The sequence below is a fragment of the Antennarius striatus genome, chromosome 17, assembly GCF_040054535.1.
Source record: "Antennarius striatus isolate MH-2024 chromosome 17, ASM4005453v1, whole genome shotgun sequence".
In the NCBI taxonomy this organism is placed as follows: domain Eukaryota; kingdom Metazoa; phylum Chordata; class Actinopteri; order Lophiiformes; family Antennariidae; genus Antennarius; species Antennarius striatus.
Window position 1 is genome coordinate 3,654,161 of NC_090792.1, and position 20,565 is coordinate 3,674,725.

Here is a 20,565-nt window from a genome sequence, read left to right on the forward strand (position 1 = left end):
TTAAGTAATTTACTATTTAGCTATTATATACTAATTGACTTGTTGACTGCGCACGTTATCCACCATACAGTATATTGACAAAACAATTCCACCTAGTTAACAATAGTGTGCAAAGCACAGTATATCTTAACATTTTCGTTTTTTAATATTATATTATATTATATTATATTATATTATATTATATTATATTATATTATATTATATTATATTATATTATATTATATTATATTATATTATATTATATTATATTATATTATATTATATTATATTATATTATATTATATCATTGTAGTGGGGTTACATAATTCACCCAGGTACTTTGGGTGTAGTTTGGGGGTTCCTACACGGACGGGTTAAGGTGTTACTCATTCTGTCTTACCCTGCTCAAATGTTCAGCAGTAAAGTTTATGCTCCTTTCAATACTCCCGACTCCGACTCCAATTCTTCGGCACCACACCATATCATATCATATCATATCATATCATATCATATCATATCATATCATATCATATCATATCATATCATATCATATCATATCGTATTACTGTATTTAATATTTAATTCTTTGCAGTCGAGGGGAACGACTTCATGCGGGTTGGTTTCTAGCCGGACGTATTACAGAGGACACAACTGTACTTCCTGTTTTTACTCTGAAGCAACAACGTGCCTTTAGTGCAGTTCACCGGTGAGGTGTTAATCCACGTTTAATGACTGTGCTGTTCTTCAAATCACATAATGCAGATATCCAGTGTAAATGATGTGAAGATTTACAATTTAAGTCACGGAAAATCTCTTCCAGAGGTAGGAAACACGGTTTCGCAGCGATTATATTTCGTTTCCTAGAAACTTACTCGTTAATTGCAATTGAGAAAAGCTAAGTTAGCATGTAGTTGGGAGCAGAATTATTGATTTAACTATTCACCCTCTGTTTTATATTTCACTTGTTGGAAAAATGTATATTTATTAGCTGTTTATAGTAACCAAATCACACGAATTGTGCAGTGAATTTAGGCCTTAACAGAAAAATCACAGACTCGTTTGCCATGCAAGTTTAACATTTAGAGCGGTGCTCTAATAGCATCTGATCTGTGTGTGTGTGTGTGTGTGTGTGTGTGTGTGTGTGTGTGTGTGTGTGTGTGTGTGATGATATGCAGAGGTGTGAGTACGGTAATTTATTGGCTGCAGCAGTCGATAAAAGTAGCATTTGTGTGACATAGAACATAATGAAATCAGTTGCATGAAGTGATTTAAGCATTTCTTGTTCCTAATTGCTAATGAACCTGAAATACAATGGGGGCTGAAAAACAAGCCATATGAAAACATTGTATTGAAGCTCCTCGGTTCAACCTTCGTACATCATGATGTGTCAATACTGTGGCTTTAAGATGACTCAACAGAATCTAAAAGAAACTGTATAAACTGTATTACTGCATTTCAAAGTACGACTGTAACTAAATGCAGCCTCAATATTGATCATCACCAAAAATCCTCCTCACCTTTACATTTTTTATATGCAGTGGCTGTCAGATCGAAAGAAGAGACAGTTACAAAAGAAAGATGTCGGTGAGTACATAGCCTGAGTTTCTGTAGGTTAACTGGACTTTAAACAAATGTTGTTGTTCTGATTTTTTTTCCCCCCTTGTTTTTATCACCAGACATCCAGCGCAGGATTGAGCTCATCCAGGACTTTGAGATGCCCACCGTGGCAACCTCCATCAAGGTTTCGAGGGACGGTCAGTTCATCCTGGCAGCAGGTAAGATGAGCTGTGGATGGTGTGTCGCCCTCTTTTAACAGGCTTTCAGTCCATCAGAGCAGACCTGACATGTTTTTGAGTGTGTTTATTTGTCTCTTTCCTCAAGGCACTTACAAACCCAGGATTCGCTGCTATGACACCTACCAGCTGTCGCTGAAATTCGAGCGCTGCCTAGATTCAGATGGTCAGTTAGCGGATGCTCCCACCATCAACTCTGGCTGGTGTTACACTGGTGAATGTAATGAATTTCTTTTTTTCTGTGTCCTAGTTGTGGCTTTTGATCTTCTGTCTGAGGACTACTCTAAGGTAAGAAATATTGAGTCGTCTAGCTTTTCATCGGCACTATCTGAGTGGTTTGTTCATGCATAATCAGCACCACACATGCATAATGTTGCTACGGCATAGATGAAAGGGTCTTTCAGGATTTTTTGAAACTAGAAATTACATTTTGTTCAACTGGACCAAAAAATAACACTTAAATAAATACACTTTAAAATGATCTGTGTGTTCTCAGTGATCCTGAGATGCAGAGAAAGACAAACCAAGTGTTGAAAACATTCTATTTATGCTGTTGTAACCTCTTAGAATTAAAACAAAGTCATCACTGCTAGTCAGTTTTCTAGGTTATCAGATAGTGGTTTGATTTGCAGTAATTTAACATCTGTGGAGAAATCAGTCACTGGCAGGTTACAGCTGTAAATTTATTGTGAGGGAATAGAGTATGAGCAGAGTATGGGTACCACATTTTATGAGAAACAGCCTTGTTCACAAATTTAAGAGATTATCCCCAGTGACTAACAGTAGGAGGACATTTGTCTTTTTCAGGATTTTTGGTGCCACTTTCCTTTAAAGTCACCATTTTCTTTTCTTGTTATCTGCAGTTGGTGTTTTTGCACAGTGATCGCTACATCGAGTTCCATTCCCAGCATGGACATTACTACAAGACACGCATTCCCAAGTTTGGACGGGACTTTTCCTACCACTATCCCTCCTGTGATCTTTATTTTGTGGGTGCAAGGTGAGAGTGTGATGAAACGATGGCTGTTGAGGATCTGCTTTACCTCTGGCACCATAAATAAATAGAGGGGGGTATACAGGAATGGATCCTGTATCCAGGGTCAAATATTTATTTGCCGAATTGTCTTCACACATCAGTAATGAAGAAATGAATTGAAAATGAAAATGAATGGTTGATTAGTTTTGTTACTTAATTTCCATTGTTAGAAGTAGGATTGAGGCTGAGTCTGTGTGTGATTTGTCTCAGTCAGATGAGGGTTTTTTTACGGTCTTCAGTGATGAACCCTCATTCAGGCCTCCTGAGTATTTTGTCCTTGTTAGATGTGTGTGTTTATGCTGGATGAATAATGATCAGGGCCATTTGAATTTTTATGTTTGTGTTTTCAGCTCTGAGGTGTTTCGGCTGAATCTGGAACAAGGACGTTTCCTTAACCCCCTTCAAACCGATGCTGTGTACGTACAGGAATATAGTTCAGCTATGGCCATTGTTTGTGTGACATATCCATGACCTGATGAGATCCTCGCCCTCGCTTTTGTTTTTTTGTCAAACAGAGAGAACAACGTGTGTGACATCAATCCTGTCCATCATTTGTTCGCCACAGGAACCTGTGAGGTAGTAATCTGTGAACAAACAACTTGTTAGGAGAAAGAATTCAAACTACCCCTGTATGTGTGTGTAGCTGGTAATTTTTAAGTGCATTTTAGCTTATACTAGCATACATATTATGTTACAGTAAATCACATATGAGTTTAAAGGAACAAAAATCGAATTTCAGTCCTTATCTACTCCCACCCATGCAGATAAAAAGTTTATTTGTCTGCACGTCTCGGTAAAACAGATTTGTAGCACCATCCAACAAAAGTGAAGAGGATGAGACTTATTGTATGATGATAAATTAAATACACATAATGGAAGTCTTCAAAATGAGCTTCACTGTATTTAAATTAATGGACCCATGTCAGAACTGTTGTTGCATTGTAGGTGCTTTATTGCATCTCACTCACATCCTATTTATCTCTTCTAGCTCTGAATGTATATTAAAATCCTTTTATGTTTTCACACGTCTCCATCTTCCTAATTTTTTCACGAGAATTATTCTGTTTTGAAACTCCAGGTGAGGAGACAGTGACTGAGTTTTATTTTTAGTTATTTAAGTGTTTCATGGTCTTCACATTTTTCATCCTTTTAATTGAATTAGATGTGTCCGTTTCCATTTCTTTCCACATTTCCTCTGACCGTCTACTTGTCTTGTGTTCACCAGGGGAGGGTGGAATGCTGGGACCCTCGTGTTCGGAACAGAGTGGGGAGGCTGGACTGCGCCCTGAGCAGTCTCGCTGAAGGAACGGAGTACGTACCGAAACTGTCACAAGTCAGATTGTTTCTGCTGATGATACACGTGATGTCACATGGCTGTTTTTCTCCGCTGCCGTGCGAACGACAAGCAGCAAGCTGTGCGTCATTGTGGTTCAATCACGAAACATCCATGTAATGAACAGTTACTGTATTATTCTGTCAAAAAGCTGCAGCGTCGACCATTATCCCTCTTGTGTATCTACCGGTCTCACTTTACACATGAATCTATGTGTAAAGTGGTCTTCTGACTCGTGTTTCTGTTGCCAGAGTTCAGAGCTTACCTTCAGTAAGTGCACTGAGGTTCAACGGCTCTCTGACCATGGCTGTAGGCACCAGCACTGGACAGGTGAATAAAAACACAGTTATGTTTTAAGAAAAGTTCGAACAGCAAATGTTTTCACAGCTGTCGGAATCAAAGTTGCAGCTTGGGAAGAATGTCGCAATCCAAACTCATCATTTCAGTGGAATTCCAGGAAGTTTTATGGGTCTTGTCCACCCTTTGTCCTGCTTTAAAGGTGCTGCTGTATGACCTGCGCTCTAACCAGCCCCTGCTCGTCAAAGACCACTTCTACAACCTGCCCATCAAGTCTCTCAACTTCCACAATCAGCTGGATCTGATTGTTTCTGCCGATTCCAAGATTGTCAAATTCTGGAACAAAGACACAGTAAGACCCAGCTACAGCCTCCACAGGCCCTGAGCGACATTTTGACAAGATGATGCATTCAGGGTTTTATTCCATTTACAAGTTAATTTCTTACATCCTTTTGTAATGTGACACCTTAAATATTTGAAATATTTGCTTGAATGTAACAGATGTAATTAACTGGACTGTCCGGTTCTTCCTTTGCACTCTTTTGTTCTCTTTCACAGGGCAAAGTGTTCTGTTCCATGCAGCCTCAGGCCAACATTAATGATGTTTGCATTTACCCTGACTCAGGTGAGAGGTCATTGACAAATAAATTGAAGTCACGTCAGCAGGTATCTGTGTTTGTAGATAGCAGGCTTGAATCTGAACACAGTTTTGCAATCTGACATCATCAAGAAAAGAAAGAAATCATACGTTTTTATTTTTAATGCAGCTACAGAGTAGTTCTGGTGTTTTCTAAATACAGTGATACCCCTACTTACGAATTTCTGCACTTACGAAATTTTCTACTTACGAAATTTCTCAGCAGGAAAATATTACCTCTCATTACGAAAGAAATTTCGACTTGCGTAATGTGAAAACACAGTATCGGCTGATACTTGAATCTCCCACAGGTTCCTGAACGCCACATTCTCATAGCTGCTCTGCCATTGGCTATTACCTATTACGTATCTTCCTGGTGTCCCATTGGCTAAGAGGGATGCCACTCCACCTCTGTGTGGAGCTAGAACGGTGCTTATGGAGTGTCTCGGCATTCGGCCCTCGACCCGTGAGGTGTTCTGATGGTTTTGTGCAAATATAATAACTTTTTCAGTACGTATTCGCTATGGACCTCAAGAAAGTGACGGAGCAAAGAGGAAAAGAAAAGACGAAGAAAAGAGTGTTTTTGTCCATACAAACAAAGCAAGAGATCATAGAAAAGCATGAAATAGGGACGGTTTTGGTTGATCTCGCCAAAGAATATGGCTGGAACCAATTAGTTGCGTAAGTGGAGGTACCACTGTATTCCATCAGTGTGGTAACCTTGCTTTCTCCTCTGGGTGGCGCTGTCTGACAGTTGACTTGACACATGAACAGACTTATCAGTTCTGTCTTGCTTTTACTTTGTGCCAGTCAAGTTTCTGATAGAACCAGACCAAAACCAAAATCTCGATTTGAAGTCCTACTTTAAATTCTACTTTGGTCTTGGGTTTTTTGAGGTTCTGGTTTTATTCATTCATTCATTCATTCATTCATTCATTCATTTTCTTTCACCGCTTCATCCTCTTGTGCAGGCCGTGGGGAGCTGGAGTCTATTTCAGCTGTCTGAAAAAACCCCCTCTGTTTTTTAAGTTCTTTTAAACAGGGTTCCATTGTTAACCTAATACAGAACTGAGTTAAAGACAGTACACTATTTACAGTTTGAACCACCTGATAGCTCTCAGTTGTGTAGTGAGTAATATATGTTAAGTATCAACACAAAGTGCAAATGTATCTTGTTTGACTTTTTTTATTTACACACACACACACACACACACACACACACACACACACACACACACACACACAAGCCACATTTACTATTTCACATGCCAGTGTCATTTTTTAAGTGTGTTAGTGACCTTGAAATGTGCCTGACTATAATTCTTCACATTGCCCTACATGTATTCTGTGTGTCATTGACAGGTATGATCTTCACGGCCAACGAAGATCCCAAGATGAACACGTTCTACATCCCGGTAGGTGCACAAACACTTTCATTTTGTGCTAACAGGGATGGATGTGGGGGGGGTAGGCCTTTTTTCTTTTTCTTACTGTGGTACCGAAAGAAAAAAAGTGACGTATGAGAAGAAGAAAAAGGCAGCTAGTAAATATAAACAGAACAACATGCTGAGGTTGTCTGTCTGGATCCAGCATCACTGGATCCACTCAGAGGAAGCGCTTCTTGTGAGTTATCTTTTATTTTCCTGTGCAGTTGTGCACAATAGATCTTTTTTCGGGGTGTTGTGTGGCACCGTCTCTGTCCCCGTCATCGTTCTGCCAGCATCTCTGTGCGTCAGTGCTTTAGACCCCGTTCAGACTGAGGGCATATCAGATTTCCTTCCATATCCAATTTTTAGGGATGACTGTTCACACTGTTTTTAGCAAGCGTCCAAATGCGATCTGGCTCTGTTCAGTCTGGGCCACATTATCGGCTGATTTGACAGGTTGCCATAGCAACAACGTCGCGGCGCAGTCGTCGTTCAGTGCACGTAATGTGTGAGGTCATATAATTGCAACAACGATGCAGAACTTGAAGTTTTTTTTTACCTTGGTGTATTGGTGATATCACTGTCTGGTAGAGGTGGAGAAAACACACACACACCCAACATCGTCAATTTCTTCTTTTGTGTTTTACCGCTCCGTAATGCGCGACGCTTTCCCTTTCCGGCGCCTTACTCTCGTGTCGGAAATATGACTTTGCAGTCCAGCAATGACTTTGCAATCCGATTTGGACTGTTCAGACTACACACGAGATATGCGACACCAATCTGGATGGGCCAAAAATCGGAAATAAGCGATTAGTCGGAACAAGGCCTTAGTTCGGGGGTAAAAGTTGTTTCATTAGATTCCATCTACAGTATTTTCAGCACTATAAGGCGCACTTGAAAGCCTGTAATTTTTTCAAATACCAACAGTACGCTTTATAATCCAGTGCGCCTTATATATGAAAGAGGTTTTAAAATAAGCCATTCGTGGAAGGTGCGCCTTACAATCCAGTGCGTCATGCAGTGAGGAAAATACTGCAAGTCTCTTCTTCGTGCCGCGTTCAGGTGCCCTGCTGCCCCTTATTGTTGAACCCAAAGTCAGAATGTGCCGGAATGAGTTTAGGGTTACCTAACCTACCTTTGATTTACTGATATGGTTCCTGGCTACAGCTGTGCCCCCGGCGTGATGCACTAAGACCGCTAGCTGATGGGCTCCTTTTCTTTACTAGTGCAATAAAAACCGTTTTACGGAGCAACTGTCTGTTCAAGCTGTGCCTTTGAGGATTATCCAGCACAGATAACGTACTTTTACAAGCAAACGCGACAACCGAGTGAAAGTGTCATCATCCACAGTCCACGAGGAAGGAAGGCCTTCGGTGAGGCAACTGAGATAGCCCAGCTACAAACACACTCTGCTGCTGCACACACACCACGTCTCACTGCTTCAGACAGTCAGCCTGTCCCGTGTCCATAGAGACCAACACCTGCTGCTTCTGTTCTGCTCTGTGCCGCTTATGTGGTTCCATCGGTCACGTGAAAACCGACTGCTCATAAATTCGTCGTGAAACGCGCTATTGTTTTATATTTTATCCGTTGATGGATGAGTCGGTGTCATCGACATGCCCGGTAGATCCAGTTAGAGCACTTTATTATTCTTGTTGCTACATCATCACCTTCCCAATGAGCTATCAGCTGTAGTATTAACAAGAATCAAGAAAAGAGTTCAAAAAATGGCCACGTAGCTCTTCAACTATTCTGATTCTGAACACATCTTTTATTCTTTCATAAATCTCATTGATCATTTTTGGAAATCATTTTTTGATTTTTTTCCAGAAGTGAGCGTTCAGTTAAAGTGAATTCAAAGCAGACCTGAACTGTACCTCCTCAGTGAATAAATGGGCATAGTGAATGCAGAGGCTATATATGGTTCTAAAGTAGAGCTTGTCTATACCCAATGTTTCATACACAGTCAGGCATTAGTGGTATGTGAACTTGGATTTTATCTGTAATGATTTACACAGACCAACGATGTCACATAAAAAGATAGAAGCACTGATTTAAGCCTTTTCTGATGAACTTCCACCCATCATTGATTGGCATTGAGTGACATGTCACCAAAACATGAGCTGCCTCTCTGTTTGAGTGTTCCACTAGATAGAAATTACATAATAATAATATGTTTATTTATACAGCTTATGTAAAAACAAATGTAAGGTGAAGCAATGATGGGAAACTCAGAAGGTAACGTAACAACAGGAAGCACAAAACCACAAGACCAGATAAATAACAAAGACAATTAAGACCAAAAAACAATGAAAAGACAGCATCACAAAACAGAAGTGATAAAAAAAGAAAGTAACATAACTAATAATAAAATGATTGAAATAAAAAATGTCAAATACATTGAAGTCAAATTTAATATTTATTCTCAACAACAATAAAACAATATGGTGTAAATTATGGATGACATCTCAAAAGCAGTAAAGAGCAAATCTTAATTACATTAACTTTACTTACATGAATTAAACAAAGAATTTACAAAGCTGGACTGAGCATTGTTTGTTATGGTCGTTTAAAAATGAATGAAATTATACATTCTTTCTTACAATGTTTAATCGTTACAATTTTTGATGAATCAACTGCAGTAAAGTTGATTTTGTGTTCCCAGGTAGACAGACAGGAGCATCATTCACTCTCCAGTCTGGTGGCCTTACACAAGTGTTGAGATGCAGTCAAAGGTGTACAGTGTGAAAGTGTTTGCTTAACCTGACCAGCAGTGACTCCCTGCCCCTCTCTTATCTGTGTCGATGTCGGTGGGTTCTTAGAAAGATGCCAGAGCTCATCTAACTGGAATAGAAACATGACTTTCGACTGTCTATTTTTGTTTCGACACATGCGTGATAGTTTTTGTACTCACTCCACAGACTACATTTGTGCTCTGTGTGTGTACACAGAGCACAAATGGCTGTTTCAGTGCAGACATTTGCTAAAATCAAAAAAGTTCATTTTATTTCTCATTTATGTACACTCAGCACCCCATCTTGACATAAAAAAACAGAAATGTAGAATTTTTTGCAAATTTATTAAAAAAGAAAAACTGAAATATAACTTTTTTGATTTTAGCCAATGGCTGCAATGAAACAAAGAGTGAGAAATTAAAGGGGTCTGAATACTTTTCGTATGTAAAAACAAATGTAAGGTGAAGCAATGATGGGAAACTCAGAAGGTAACGTAACAACAGGAAGCACAAAACCACAAGACCAGATAAATAACAAAGACAATTAAGACCGTATGTATGTCTAGGCTTTGGGGCCTGCACCTCGGTGGTGCTCCTTCCTTGACAACCTGACGGAGGAGCTGGAGGAGAGCCCGGAGAGCACGGTGTACGATGACTACAAGTTTGTCACCCGCAAAGACCTGGAAAATCTGGGTGAGACCTTACGGTTTACTTTTTCCTCCCAGACATTATGTAAAGAAATGACATGTCAGGAAACCTCAAAGTTTCACAATCCATTCCACAGAAGTTGATACCATAAACCTTTATCGGCACATGAACTATACTATAGAAATGACATGTGAAGAAAGCTCAAAGTTTAACAATCCATTCCACAGAAGTTGATACCATAAACCTTTATCGGCACATGAACTATATTATAGGAATGACATGTGAAGAAAGCTCAAAGTTCAACAACCCATTCCACAGAACACGCTATCTAACCTAACGGTTCGATAGGCCTAGTGACCAACTGAGGTTTTTTCGGTAAGGGACAGTAGTGTGGGTGTTGGGCTGGGGGGTGGGGGGCACTGGAGGGGTTGAATGAACACTGGAATGCAGGCTCAGCAGTAAAGAGATCAGATGACAAGGAGCAGAAAGATGGTTGGCTGCAGTGGAATAAAAGGAGAGGACGGGCCAGGGGAACAGCGGTGTTGGTTTACTGGAGCCGCCTAGTGTCATCCTGTTACGTAACTGAAGCAGCCAACCCCCGACACACAACTTGATTCTCTAAGTCACTCTGTGTGTGTGCACGGCCTCCAACCGGTTTACATGTGGAATGGTTAAATCTGGTGCTTTTAGATCATTTCTCCCCCTGTTGTCCCTGTCCCAACTGGTTTCAAAGCAGCCAGCATCACTTTCACAATAAGCTCACATTAACAAAAATCAGTGATGCTCATGAGGTAAAGTATACAGTGTGTCAGACATTTGTTTTTGTTTTACATAACAAATCTTGGTAATATTTGATGTACTGTATAATGGAAATTCATTCTATCATATTGTATTTTGGTTGACTAACTGGTAACTCCATACACGGCTATAGTGTATATAAATGTCTGATTAATCTGTTGTTGTTTTTTTCATAAATGCTCATCTTTATGTCTTTTCATCACTATTTTTGGAAAGAGTTGAATGTATTGTGTGTTTGTGTCAGGCTTGTCTCACCTGGTGGGATCCCCTCTCCTGAGAGCCTACATGCATGGCTTTTTTATGGACATCAGGCTTTATCATAAGGTAAGGTGTCTTAACGGTTTTAGATTATTATTTCAACTTAATATAATTAATTAAGGCATTAAATTTTAACAAAAGAGTGAGAACCTGCTGTGAATCTGTTGTTGTCTAAGTGTGTGGACATGTTGAGATTTGACAGTTTTGCCGTTGGGTTTGGCTGCAGGTCAAAAGCATGGCCAATCCCTTTGCGTATGACGAGTATCGCAAGGACAAAATCCGCCAGAAGATTGAGGAGTCCAGGACCCAAAGAGTGCAGGTTAAGGTGAGAATCATCACAGAGTGCTTTATCTACCCCTTTCAAACGTCTGAGATTGAAAACGTTATTGGTTGACCTTCAAAGGCTGTGTATTTAAAGCAAATATTGCAGCAGACTGGTTACATGGCAGACATTATGACATGTCATAGCTGTTTCATTCCAGTCAAAATAAAACAGTGCTGAAAAGGTTTCCCGAACCCCCCCCCCCCCCAGAGCCAGCTGACTTTTCTTCTGTGCAGTAAAAAGCAGTAACGGTTAGAGGATGAGCTTGAATAGATTTCCGTGTTGATCACAGCCTTAGGTGGGACACTGATTGGTTTTTCATTGAATAAAACATCAGGAAACAGCAGCTATATACTACCTGGGAGTAAGTCCAAGTAAATGTCATAAATGTATATTCAGGCCAAAGCTACGTGTTTAGAAGCTTTGTGGTAAAAAAATTCAGGCAGAATACCAGAAGAAAAGGCGCTCTGATTAAACAAGCCAGTAGAGGACTCTGTCAAAGAAACACAGCTCACGTTAAAAAGTACCGGTAGTCTGTTGAAGGTGGCAGAAACCCTGTGTGGTAAGACCAATGAGGCTGGAGGATGGAGAAAAGGAAACATGGTGGGATGAGACCATGAGAAACGGTTATAGAAAAAAATGCTCTAAAGACGAATATCTTACAGCTAAGTATAATTCAAGGCATACTGTATTTACTGCTAAGAAACACGCTGAAGACAAAAAGTTTCAGATTGTTAAGTGACGTGAAGTAGAAATCTTTTCATTACCAAATCAGATGAGAAAAAAAAATCCAGATATTGATAAGGAAAGTGCTGTGTTAAATGACCTTGGTTATCCTCCTGGAAATGATGATGCTAAGAAGAAAGCATGGAACAGCGCGACGAACAACTCCTCAATATTGAACTCCGGTGGTCTATAGAGGACTTACAAACTGCTGAGCCTGTCGATGACCCACTGCTGTGTAAGTGGTGTCCGCCGTAGTGGCCTGGGCAGCAAGGCTTTTTTCATTGGATACGTAAGACGTGCCGTAGCATCAGAGGAAACATCACCTCTAATTCCAGCTTCAGATGTAATGGGTGTCGTGGAACAGCGTGCCCCCTGAATAGAATAGAATAGAAAGCCCTTATTGTCACTATACATAGTACAAGGAGATTTTGGGTACCTCCTTGCAGTGCAATAATTTAACAAAGTAGAAAAAGTAAAAAAGAATAAAATACAAGTACAAAGCATGTACAGTAGTTATGCTGTTGTATAGAATAGCAGACCTTGTGAAACAGTGATGGTTGGCAGCTGATTTTGTCACTTTATTCTTCTATTTGGAGGATACCCTTACTCCTGGTGGTGGCTGTTAGGCAGCCACTGATACAAGATGTCCTTGGGGCAAGTGTAGAAAATTCCTCCCAGTCTTGAAGAGTAGAAACCTGCTCTTGTGAAAAAAAAATAAATAAATTTCTTAATCCCCTCAGGGCAGGGGTATTCAATTAAAAGTCAAGGAAGTCCAGTCATTAAAATTTTCTTTTAGTAAAAGGTCCGAACTGGAGTCCAGTTTGTGTCTTATAGCCGCCCCCTTATAGCCGTTTTCAATTCTTATCAATTTTCAGTGCAAAATATGCTTGCTGACGGCACGGTGGAGTAGTGGTTAGCACTGCTGCCTCACAGCAAGAAGGTCAGGGGTTCAAACCCCATCATTTCCAACGTGGCCTTTCTGTGAAGAGTTTGCATGTTCTCTCCGTGTCTGAATGGGTTTCCTCCGGGTTCTCCGGTTTCCCCCCATTATCAGGAAAAACATGCATCTAAGGAATATTAGGTCATGTTGGCCCCGTAGTGGTGGCGCACCCAGGGTGCAGCGGCTCTAGGCCGACTTCCATCTGGCCTTTCAAATGTCATTGTACCATCCCTGTATAATGACAAATAAAGCTCTTTGTCTTTGTTTAAGTGATTGCATAATTAGCTCTTTTACTATTAATAAAAGTAGACATAGGCAAATAAATTCAGAGCCTTTAAAATGTAAGATTGAAAAACACACACAATGTTCAGAATTAAAAATAAAGTGCAAACAGAGTTGAATAACCCTTTTAAATTAAGGAGGTCCCAGCCTAAAGAACTGAAGGCCTACACGTTTAAGTAAAAAAACATTAACATCTTCATAAGCATGAATAAAAAGTGTCTCTTTCAGGGAAAAATGCACACAGAACTTTCTTCATGAGAGAAAGGGGCATGTGACTGGCCTTATAGTCATTTAAATCTTGGTTGTAATGGAGCGGGTCATTCAACGCTCTGAGATCGGCGGTCAGATTCCTGCTCCCGCCCAAAAAAAAAAACACCTGGAGGTGAGCCGATAGTGGGAGGTGTCAGCTCACCTCCAGAGCACTGCCGAAGCGCCCTTGAGCGAGATGCCCTTGAGCAAGGCGCTGCCCCCCTTACAAGTTGCTCATTTGGGACACACCAAGCAGGAGCTTCACAATTTGTTTATAACAAAGCATAGTTGCAGCTTGGCCAATTCCTCATTTACTGTCTGGGCTAATTTATGTTTGTCATTTCCTTTGCAAAGGATGGTTGTATCATCTGAGAAAAGTATCACTTTAAAGACATTTGAAACCTTACATAAATCATATATGTAAGGTATAAACAATTGTGGACCCAACACGGATCCCTGTGGTACCCCACAAACGATGTCTAATGTTTTTGATGTCCTCCCTCCCAGTATGACATATTGTGATCTATTATGTCAGTAGCTCTTTATCCATTCTAGTACTGTTCCCCTAAATCCAAATTGTTCCAGTTTCTCAGTTAGAATTTCATGATCAATTGTGTCAAAAGCTTTTTTGAGGTCAATAAAGATTCCTATGGAGTACAACTGTTGATCTATGGCATCGGTAATGACTGTTGTTTCTGTCAGCGCTAACTCAGTCGAATGATCCTTCCTGAAGCCATACTGACTACAGTCAAGGAGATTGTGCTTTGTTATGAATTTATCCAGTCTGTTATTGAACAGCTTCTCTGGGATTTTTGATAACTGTGGTCGTTCTATAATTTGCAAATTCACAAGCATATAACTTTAACTCCACCCACTACCTGTTAATCAAGGGCCCAACCACAGAATGTACACACAGAATGGACGGCGTTAAAACCGGCTATTTTCTGACGTATAACAGTTCCGCATCGGAGACACATTGATAAACATGCTTGACAGTTGGATATTTGTTCGTCTGTTTCTTTATGAGACATGAAGTTTATACATTCATTCATTCATTCACATTCCTCACCGACGCCAGTTCTGGGTCAGACCGGGATGCGCTGCCTTCTGGTGGGACAACTCTGATGGAGGTCATCCTCCAGGAGGAACGTCCCGTTCTCAGTTGTTCTGCTTATAAACGTATTGATCAACACACTTATGTGTCTACGTGTGGACATGGCCTGATTCAAGTAGTGGTTCGGTTTATGCCGCAAGTTATGACAGCGATTATAACGCGGGTGTTTTCTAAAGCAGGGGAAACATTGTCCAAAAAAAAAAGAGAAATCCTCAAGACGTGCCACAGTGGACAAAAATTATGTTTTGAATTATGTGGCTGTACCTCAACGTTACAAAAGCACAATCATTGTCCGTACCCCAACCCCAACCACCCTTCCTTCACTGTACATGTTTACTGTACTCTATTTTCATTTACTGTGTCTGTGTGTGTGTGTGTGTGTGTGTGTGTACTGAATACATATGCAAGCATTTGGAGTTAAAAGTAATTTCCCTACGCAAATTATTAATAGATTTATTTATTTGATTTTTAATACATATAAATTTTTACATATATGTATGTATATATAAGTATGTATATATATATATATGTATATATATATATATCAATCAACACATACATATACAGTGCGCCCTTGCGGGTTATACATTTTTTTTTTCATACATAAAGCGCCCTGGATTATAAAACACATCTGCAAACTCATCTTCAATGGCCTATTTTAAAACATTTTTCCATATATAATGCACACAGGATTATAAGAAATTGAGGAAATTAAAGGGTTTTAGGTGTGCCTTATAGTATGGAAAATACTGTAATGTAAGTACTTAACAGATGAATGTGACTCTAGACCGGGTCAAGTGTTTCTTTTTTCCGATGAAAATGTTTTCAACATTACCCAGTCATTAGAATTGCAAAATGTTGAAGATTGTGCAGAGAGAAGAGTTGTCAGAAATAGGGATGAGCACAACGGCATGCCCTCCGTTTCTGTGTCAAAACCAAAACCACAGACGTTTATGGAAAAGTGAGTCCTTACCATGTGTCATGAAAAGGTTAAGAGAGGACTTACTGTCTTTACCACACACACACACACACACACACACACACACACACACACACACACACACACATATACAGTGCGCCCTCTTTCCTTGCGGATAATGCGTTCCAGGAACCAAACGCGATTAACGAATTCCGCGATAGAACGACAAACTATTTACCTTATTATTTACAGTAATTTAAATGTTTATGAACCCTCCCGATACTGATACTGAACCACCTTCCATCTGTATTACCTTTTCCCACACTCTGATAGACTGTTTAAAGCACTTTTGTGTCTCACGTAAGTCTGGGGTGCACCATATAAGGGGACGTGTCTTGCTCACAGGCACGTCAGCAGTGCTCTTCCACTTCACAATCCAAATATTTTTGGCCCACCCGGTTTTGAACTCAACTCGTGGGTGTATGGGTGGATGACAGTTCTGTAAGGAGTGCAATGCTGTATGCTAGTGAATGTGTGCCAGTGAAAAGTAGAGACCTCAGCAGACTTGACAGAAATGAGAGGGCCGTGTTGCGGTGGGTCTGCCACATAACACCAGACTACAGTACAAACACAGCGGTCCTGAGAGACAGGCTGGGTCTCTTTGACCTTGAACCAACTCTCTGCCGTCGCTGACTTCACTCGTTTGGTCCTATGCAGCGAAACAGTGAATGGTAGCGACCGGTGGATGTAAAACTGGATAGTGAGTGAGTTTTGAGATGTTTGTTAAAAAGGCAGCATCAAGGAATCTAATTAATGCTCTCTGACTTACTTCCACTGATGATGGTACCAGTCAAAATGTGTGTGTGTGTTTTTGTGTGTGTGTGTGTGTTATGACTGAGACAGAAGCTGCCCAAGGTGAACAAGGAGCTGGCTATCAAGCTGATGGAGGAGGGTGATGATGAAGCAGAGCTGTCCCTGAGGAAAAAGAAGGGCAAGGTAAGAGAATGTAGATCAGGAAAACAGAAAATATCTGCCATGGAAATCTTGACCATTCATTTTTGATTATTACGTTCTCCAATGCCTGCTCTGATTTTTTTTTTAATTAACAAATGTGACTTCATGTTCTGTTGTTCACATGCTGTTGCCCTCTCCAGCTGATGCTAACACAGATCCAGCGTGTTCTGCTCCATGTTTTCCCTCTGCTTGACTCTTCATGTTTAGTCTATGATACAGAAACTAACCCCCCCCTGAGGATTCTGGGATGAAGCAGCTTTAGTGCAGCTGCTGCATCCAATCAGGAGGTTTCCTGTCATGGGTCACGGTTACTGCCTTTTCAAGTCAGTTTAACTTCTACCATTAAGGGGAGCATTCACATCTGTGTGAATCTGATGTGTCAGTTGCAGATGTTGGTGACATGAGAACATGTGGGTAGTGTGAGAAAATAAAACATGGTATTAGAGAAGTATCGAATAAATAAAATATTAATCTGACATGATATAGCCCATTCTTATCTGTTTGTGTCATTTGCTGAATTAAATCTGTGTAAAGCTCCTCAGAACTGTCACCATCATTGGTCTTTCTGTTCTTTTCTGTGTGTGAGACCGTCGCTCTAATGAATTCCTTCATCTCGACGTTTCAAAACCACAGGCTCTCCCCAGCATCCTGGGAGACGACCGTTTTAAGGTGATGTTCGAAAACCCGGAGTACCAGGTGGACGAGCAGAGCGAAGAGTTCCGCCTCCTCAACCCTATCGTCTCCAAGGTCGGACAGAAGAGGAAGAAGAAGCTGCGTCTGCTGGCTCAGCAGGCCGCTGCCCAACAGGTGACACCGGATTGGTTTGAGATAAAAGGGAGTCGTGTTGTTAAAAACTGTCTGTCTTCATTCATCAGTCGAGGACTTTCTGTATTTTTTGGATCCAGCCTGGCTTCGCTGCATGAGAATATTTCATCAATAACTTGAAATGTCTTGTCCAGGCTGCCGAAGAGGACGAAGAGGAGCTGGAGGGCCGAGCCAGCTCTGAGGAGGAGAGCTCGGACGATGACAAGAGTTGGGTGGAGGAGGTGAGGGAGCAGCGGCGGCTCCTGTTGCGGGAGGACCGAGACCGGCGGCGGCAGGAGAGGAAGGACGCCGATCGCAACACTGTCCTGTTGGACAAGGATCAGAGCGGGAGCGAGAAAACCTCAGACATGGCTGACAGCAAGAAGTCGAGTCGGCCTCAGTTTTACCAGATTAAAGATGGCGAGGAATTCAGGAGTTTTAACGACGTGGCCCGCAAGCAGAGATTACAGAAGTATGTGTTTGGAAACCTATTCCACTTATTTGGGACTGTTATTCAGATTGCTTCAAGACATCTGCCAGACTTGTCTCATCAAGAAACTTTGGGTTATGTGCTTTCTCTGAGACATTCATGATCCGTCTATATTTCCAGGGCTTCTTTGGAGGAGCGTTTGAAGTTAGAGGAACACCGTGGAACCAGCAACATGGCCAACACGGCAGTCGGCAGTAAACAGCTAACCTTCACCCTCAAAAAGGTAAGCATGATAGCTCCATCCTCCATCTGATAGCTCCATCCTCATCACCCTTTCACCAACATCCTCATCATCTCTCCTCTGAACGCGTCCGAACCGTCAGAGTCTGCTCTCTCACCTTGGCTGTTCCTCTGGTGAAATCACTTCTGATCCGGTCCAACCAGGTCACTTCTAGAGAGAACCTCTGCCTGGCAGTGGATGACACTTATGACCACTTGCTATTAGATATCTGCTCCTCACTTGAATGTACAGGAAGTGAAAATGCGTATCAGAACACAACAATGAGAACGTTGTCGTTTCCTGGTCTGCAGTCGGAGCAGCAGAGGAAGCAGCAGCAGGCGGAGCGGGAGCACCACGAGGAGAGGAAGAAGCTGAGGCGTTCGGCCGGACACCTGAGCAGCAGCCGAGGCAGAGGCCGGGGTGGTGGCAGAGGAAGAGGAAGAGGGGGAGGAGGGAGAGGACGGTACTGAACAAGGCACAGCAATGACAGTCCTCCGCTCATGTCAGATTTTCTCTCCTGTTTTGCGGCTCCACCAGAAAACTCTGAGTTGTGACGGTCTGCCTGAAACAGCGTGCCTCCTGGGTGAATGCAGCTGAATTCAGAGCATCTTTAACAAGATTAGCGCTGTAAAACTGGTCTTTGCCAGTAAAGTCTGTTATCTCCCTTAAAGAAGAGGAGAGAAGGTTTGTGCTTGTAAGAAAGGAATGCCGTTTATTACTGTGCGTGGTTAAACCCACACCGGTTTGACAACTCTTGTAAAATATTTATATTTGGTAAAACACTTACTGGTCTGTGTTGTTTTTATTGCTTAAAATCAAAAATATATGACTCTAATGTGAAACTGGAGAATGTTTGCTGTACAGTTTGTGTCCGATGTTGGGGGGGGGGGGGGGGGCAGAGAGAGATAAGAAAAGTTTGTCTGTTTCCCTGCTGTTTGCCATCACATCACATGCAATTCCTAAAAACAGAAAGACCTCCCGGTTGTCCCTCCCACCCCCCCAGTCTATGGTGTGAACTCCATCTGGCGTGTTTCCAATGTGAGGGAGGTGCTTTTTAAGCTCCACCCCCCCCGTCCCCCCTGCAGACTCATCTGAATTCTTTCTTTGATCCCTGCTTTTCAAGACGAACCATGTCTCTAAAAGTCCGATTGTGAGCACTGCAACACAAACTGTGCATTGTCGGCTTACGTGTCAGACGATTTCATGACAAAGACCCGCTCCACTGGAGTCCCTGTGGGGGTTTTTTTTTTTTACAGATAGACCTGTGAGTGTTGGAGGTTCAGCATCTCTCTTGTCCTTATGCTAAGCCTCGGTTAAATGGCTATTGGCTCCAACTGACTGCGCACAAATCACCAGTGGCGTCAACTGTAATTCGTTGTCACTGAGCTAAGAAGGCTGAATTTGCAAATTATACCTGTATTTTTGTGTGGAGCTTTTGTTGTCTATTTTGACTTAGTATATATTTTAAACAGTTTAATATGTTTTGATCCCTCTGAAAGAAGCCTTCCAGCTCAGCATTTATTGAGTTTCCCATGAGCTGAGAGAAAGTTACGGAGGCCAGGCGACACACTTCCACTCGATTTCGCGAGTTGTGAGTCAAGCAGCGCTTCGGTTCCACTGCCTGACCGATAGACGTTTAGCTATGTGTCTTCCCCTATGGCTCTTTCCATCTGGCTTCCAGGCAGATTGCCCCCTTTTCCTTTCACGAGGCTTTGGCTTCGCCATGACAACGAGCAATCAGGCCACAGCAAGTGGGTCACCCAAAACTGCGACTAATAAAATGAAATCAATTTTCTCAGGGGCAATAAAGTTGATAAGGTGTACTACTTACTTTCATGCTAGCCTACATCTTGGCTGAAGATTCCTGTCCTATGGCAGAATGTTTTTATGCTTGATAATGATCCAATACATTTCTTTGTCCTGTCATTACAAGTCAGAGTCTAACATTCAATATTTTAATCCCAGCAAATCAGGTTTAACATAAAAGAGTAAAAACCAGGCATTCTTTATTGTTTCTGAATCAAACCATAATTATGGCTCATTGTTACCTCATGTCGGCACTGTAGATCACGAGAAACTGTCTTTAAAAGGCCTTCGATTGTTCACACCGAAAAGTGTGTGAGTATTTTATAAGAAAGAAATGACACAGCAAGAAAATTAATGATCTGTTACTGTTACATGAAAGTTTGCCTTGTCCTTTGATCGACCATAAGGAGCTCCCAAACTTTGTGCTGTCTCCAGTTTGAATAACTATAAGGTTGTTTTTAGTTAGGTGCTCACTCTAACTGACTGCTCTATAAGTCTTATAATGTCACAGTCCCAACATGTTGGGCAGCAGCATGTGAGGCGGTGTGGTCTTTATTCTGGAAAATTGCAGGTGCAGCTGTAAGAAAAGTTTACTGATTCATTTTGGATCTTTGGATTTCACAGAGTTATCAGTAGACTGTTGAAGAAAACTAATAATAGGTTCACTGCAAAGTTAAAAATAACGTTTTCATGATACTCCATTCAGTTCCGAGTTACAGCCGCTCTGCCTCGGCATTCT

General features: G+C 41.4%; 1 protein-coding gene across 1 annotated transcript; it reads left to right on the plus strand.

Annotated features, from left to right (window-relative positions):
• The first annotated feature begins 654 nt into the window (after window positions 1–654).
• On the plus strand, window positions 655–18,860 carry nol10 (nucleolar protein 10). Its single transcript, XM_068338712.1, has 21 exons — window positions 655–801; window positions 1,518–1,563; window positions 1,656–1,754; window positions 1,861–1,938; window positions 2,023–2,060; window positions 2,636–2,772; window positions 3,159–3,224; window positions 3,324–3,384; window positions 4,034–4,119; window positions 4,393–4,471; window positions 4,641–4,790; window positions 4,997–5,063; window positions 6,438–6,490; window positions 9,803–9,929; window positions 10,927–11,006; window positions 11,167–11,265; window positions 16,396–16,488; window positions 17,140–17,313; window positions 17,466–17,782; window positions 17,921–18,023; window positions 18,332–18,860. Exons 1-21 carry the CDS (start codon window positions 736–738, stop codon window positions 18,488–18,490), a joined length of 2,178 nt encoding a protein of 725 aa, XP_068194813.1. The 5' UTR covers window positions 655–735; the 3' UTR covers window positions 18,491–18,860.
• Window positions 18,861–20,565: the final 1,705 nt, after the last annotated feature.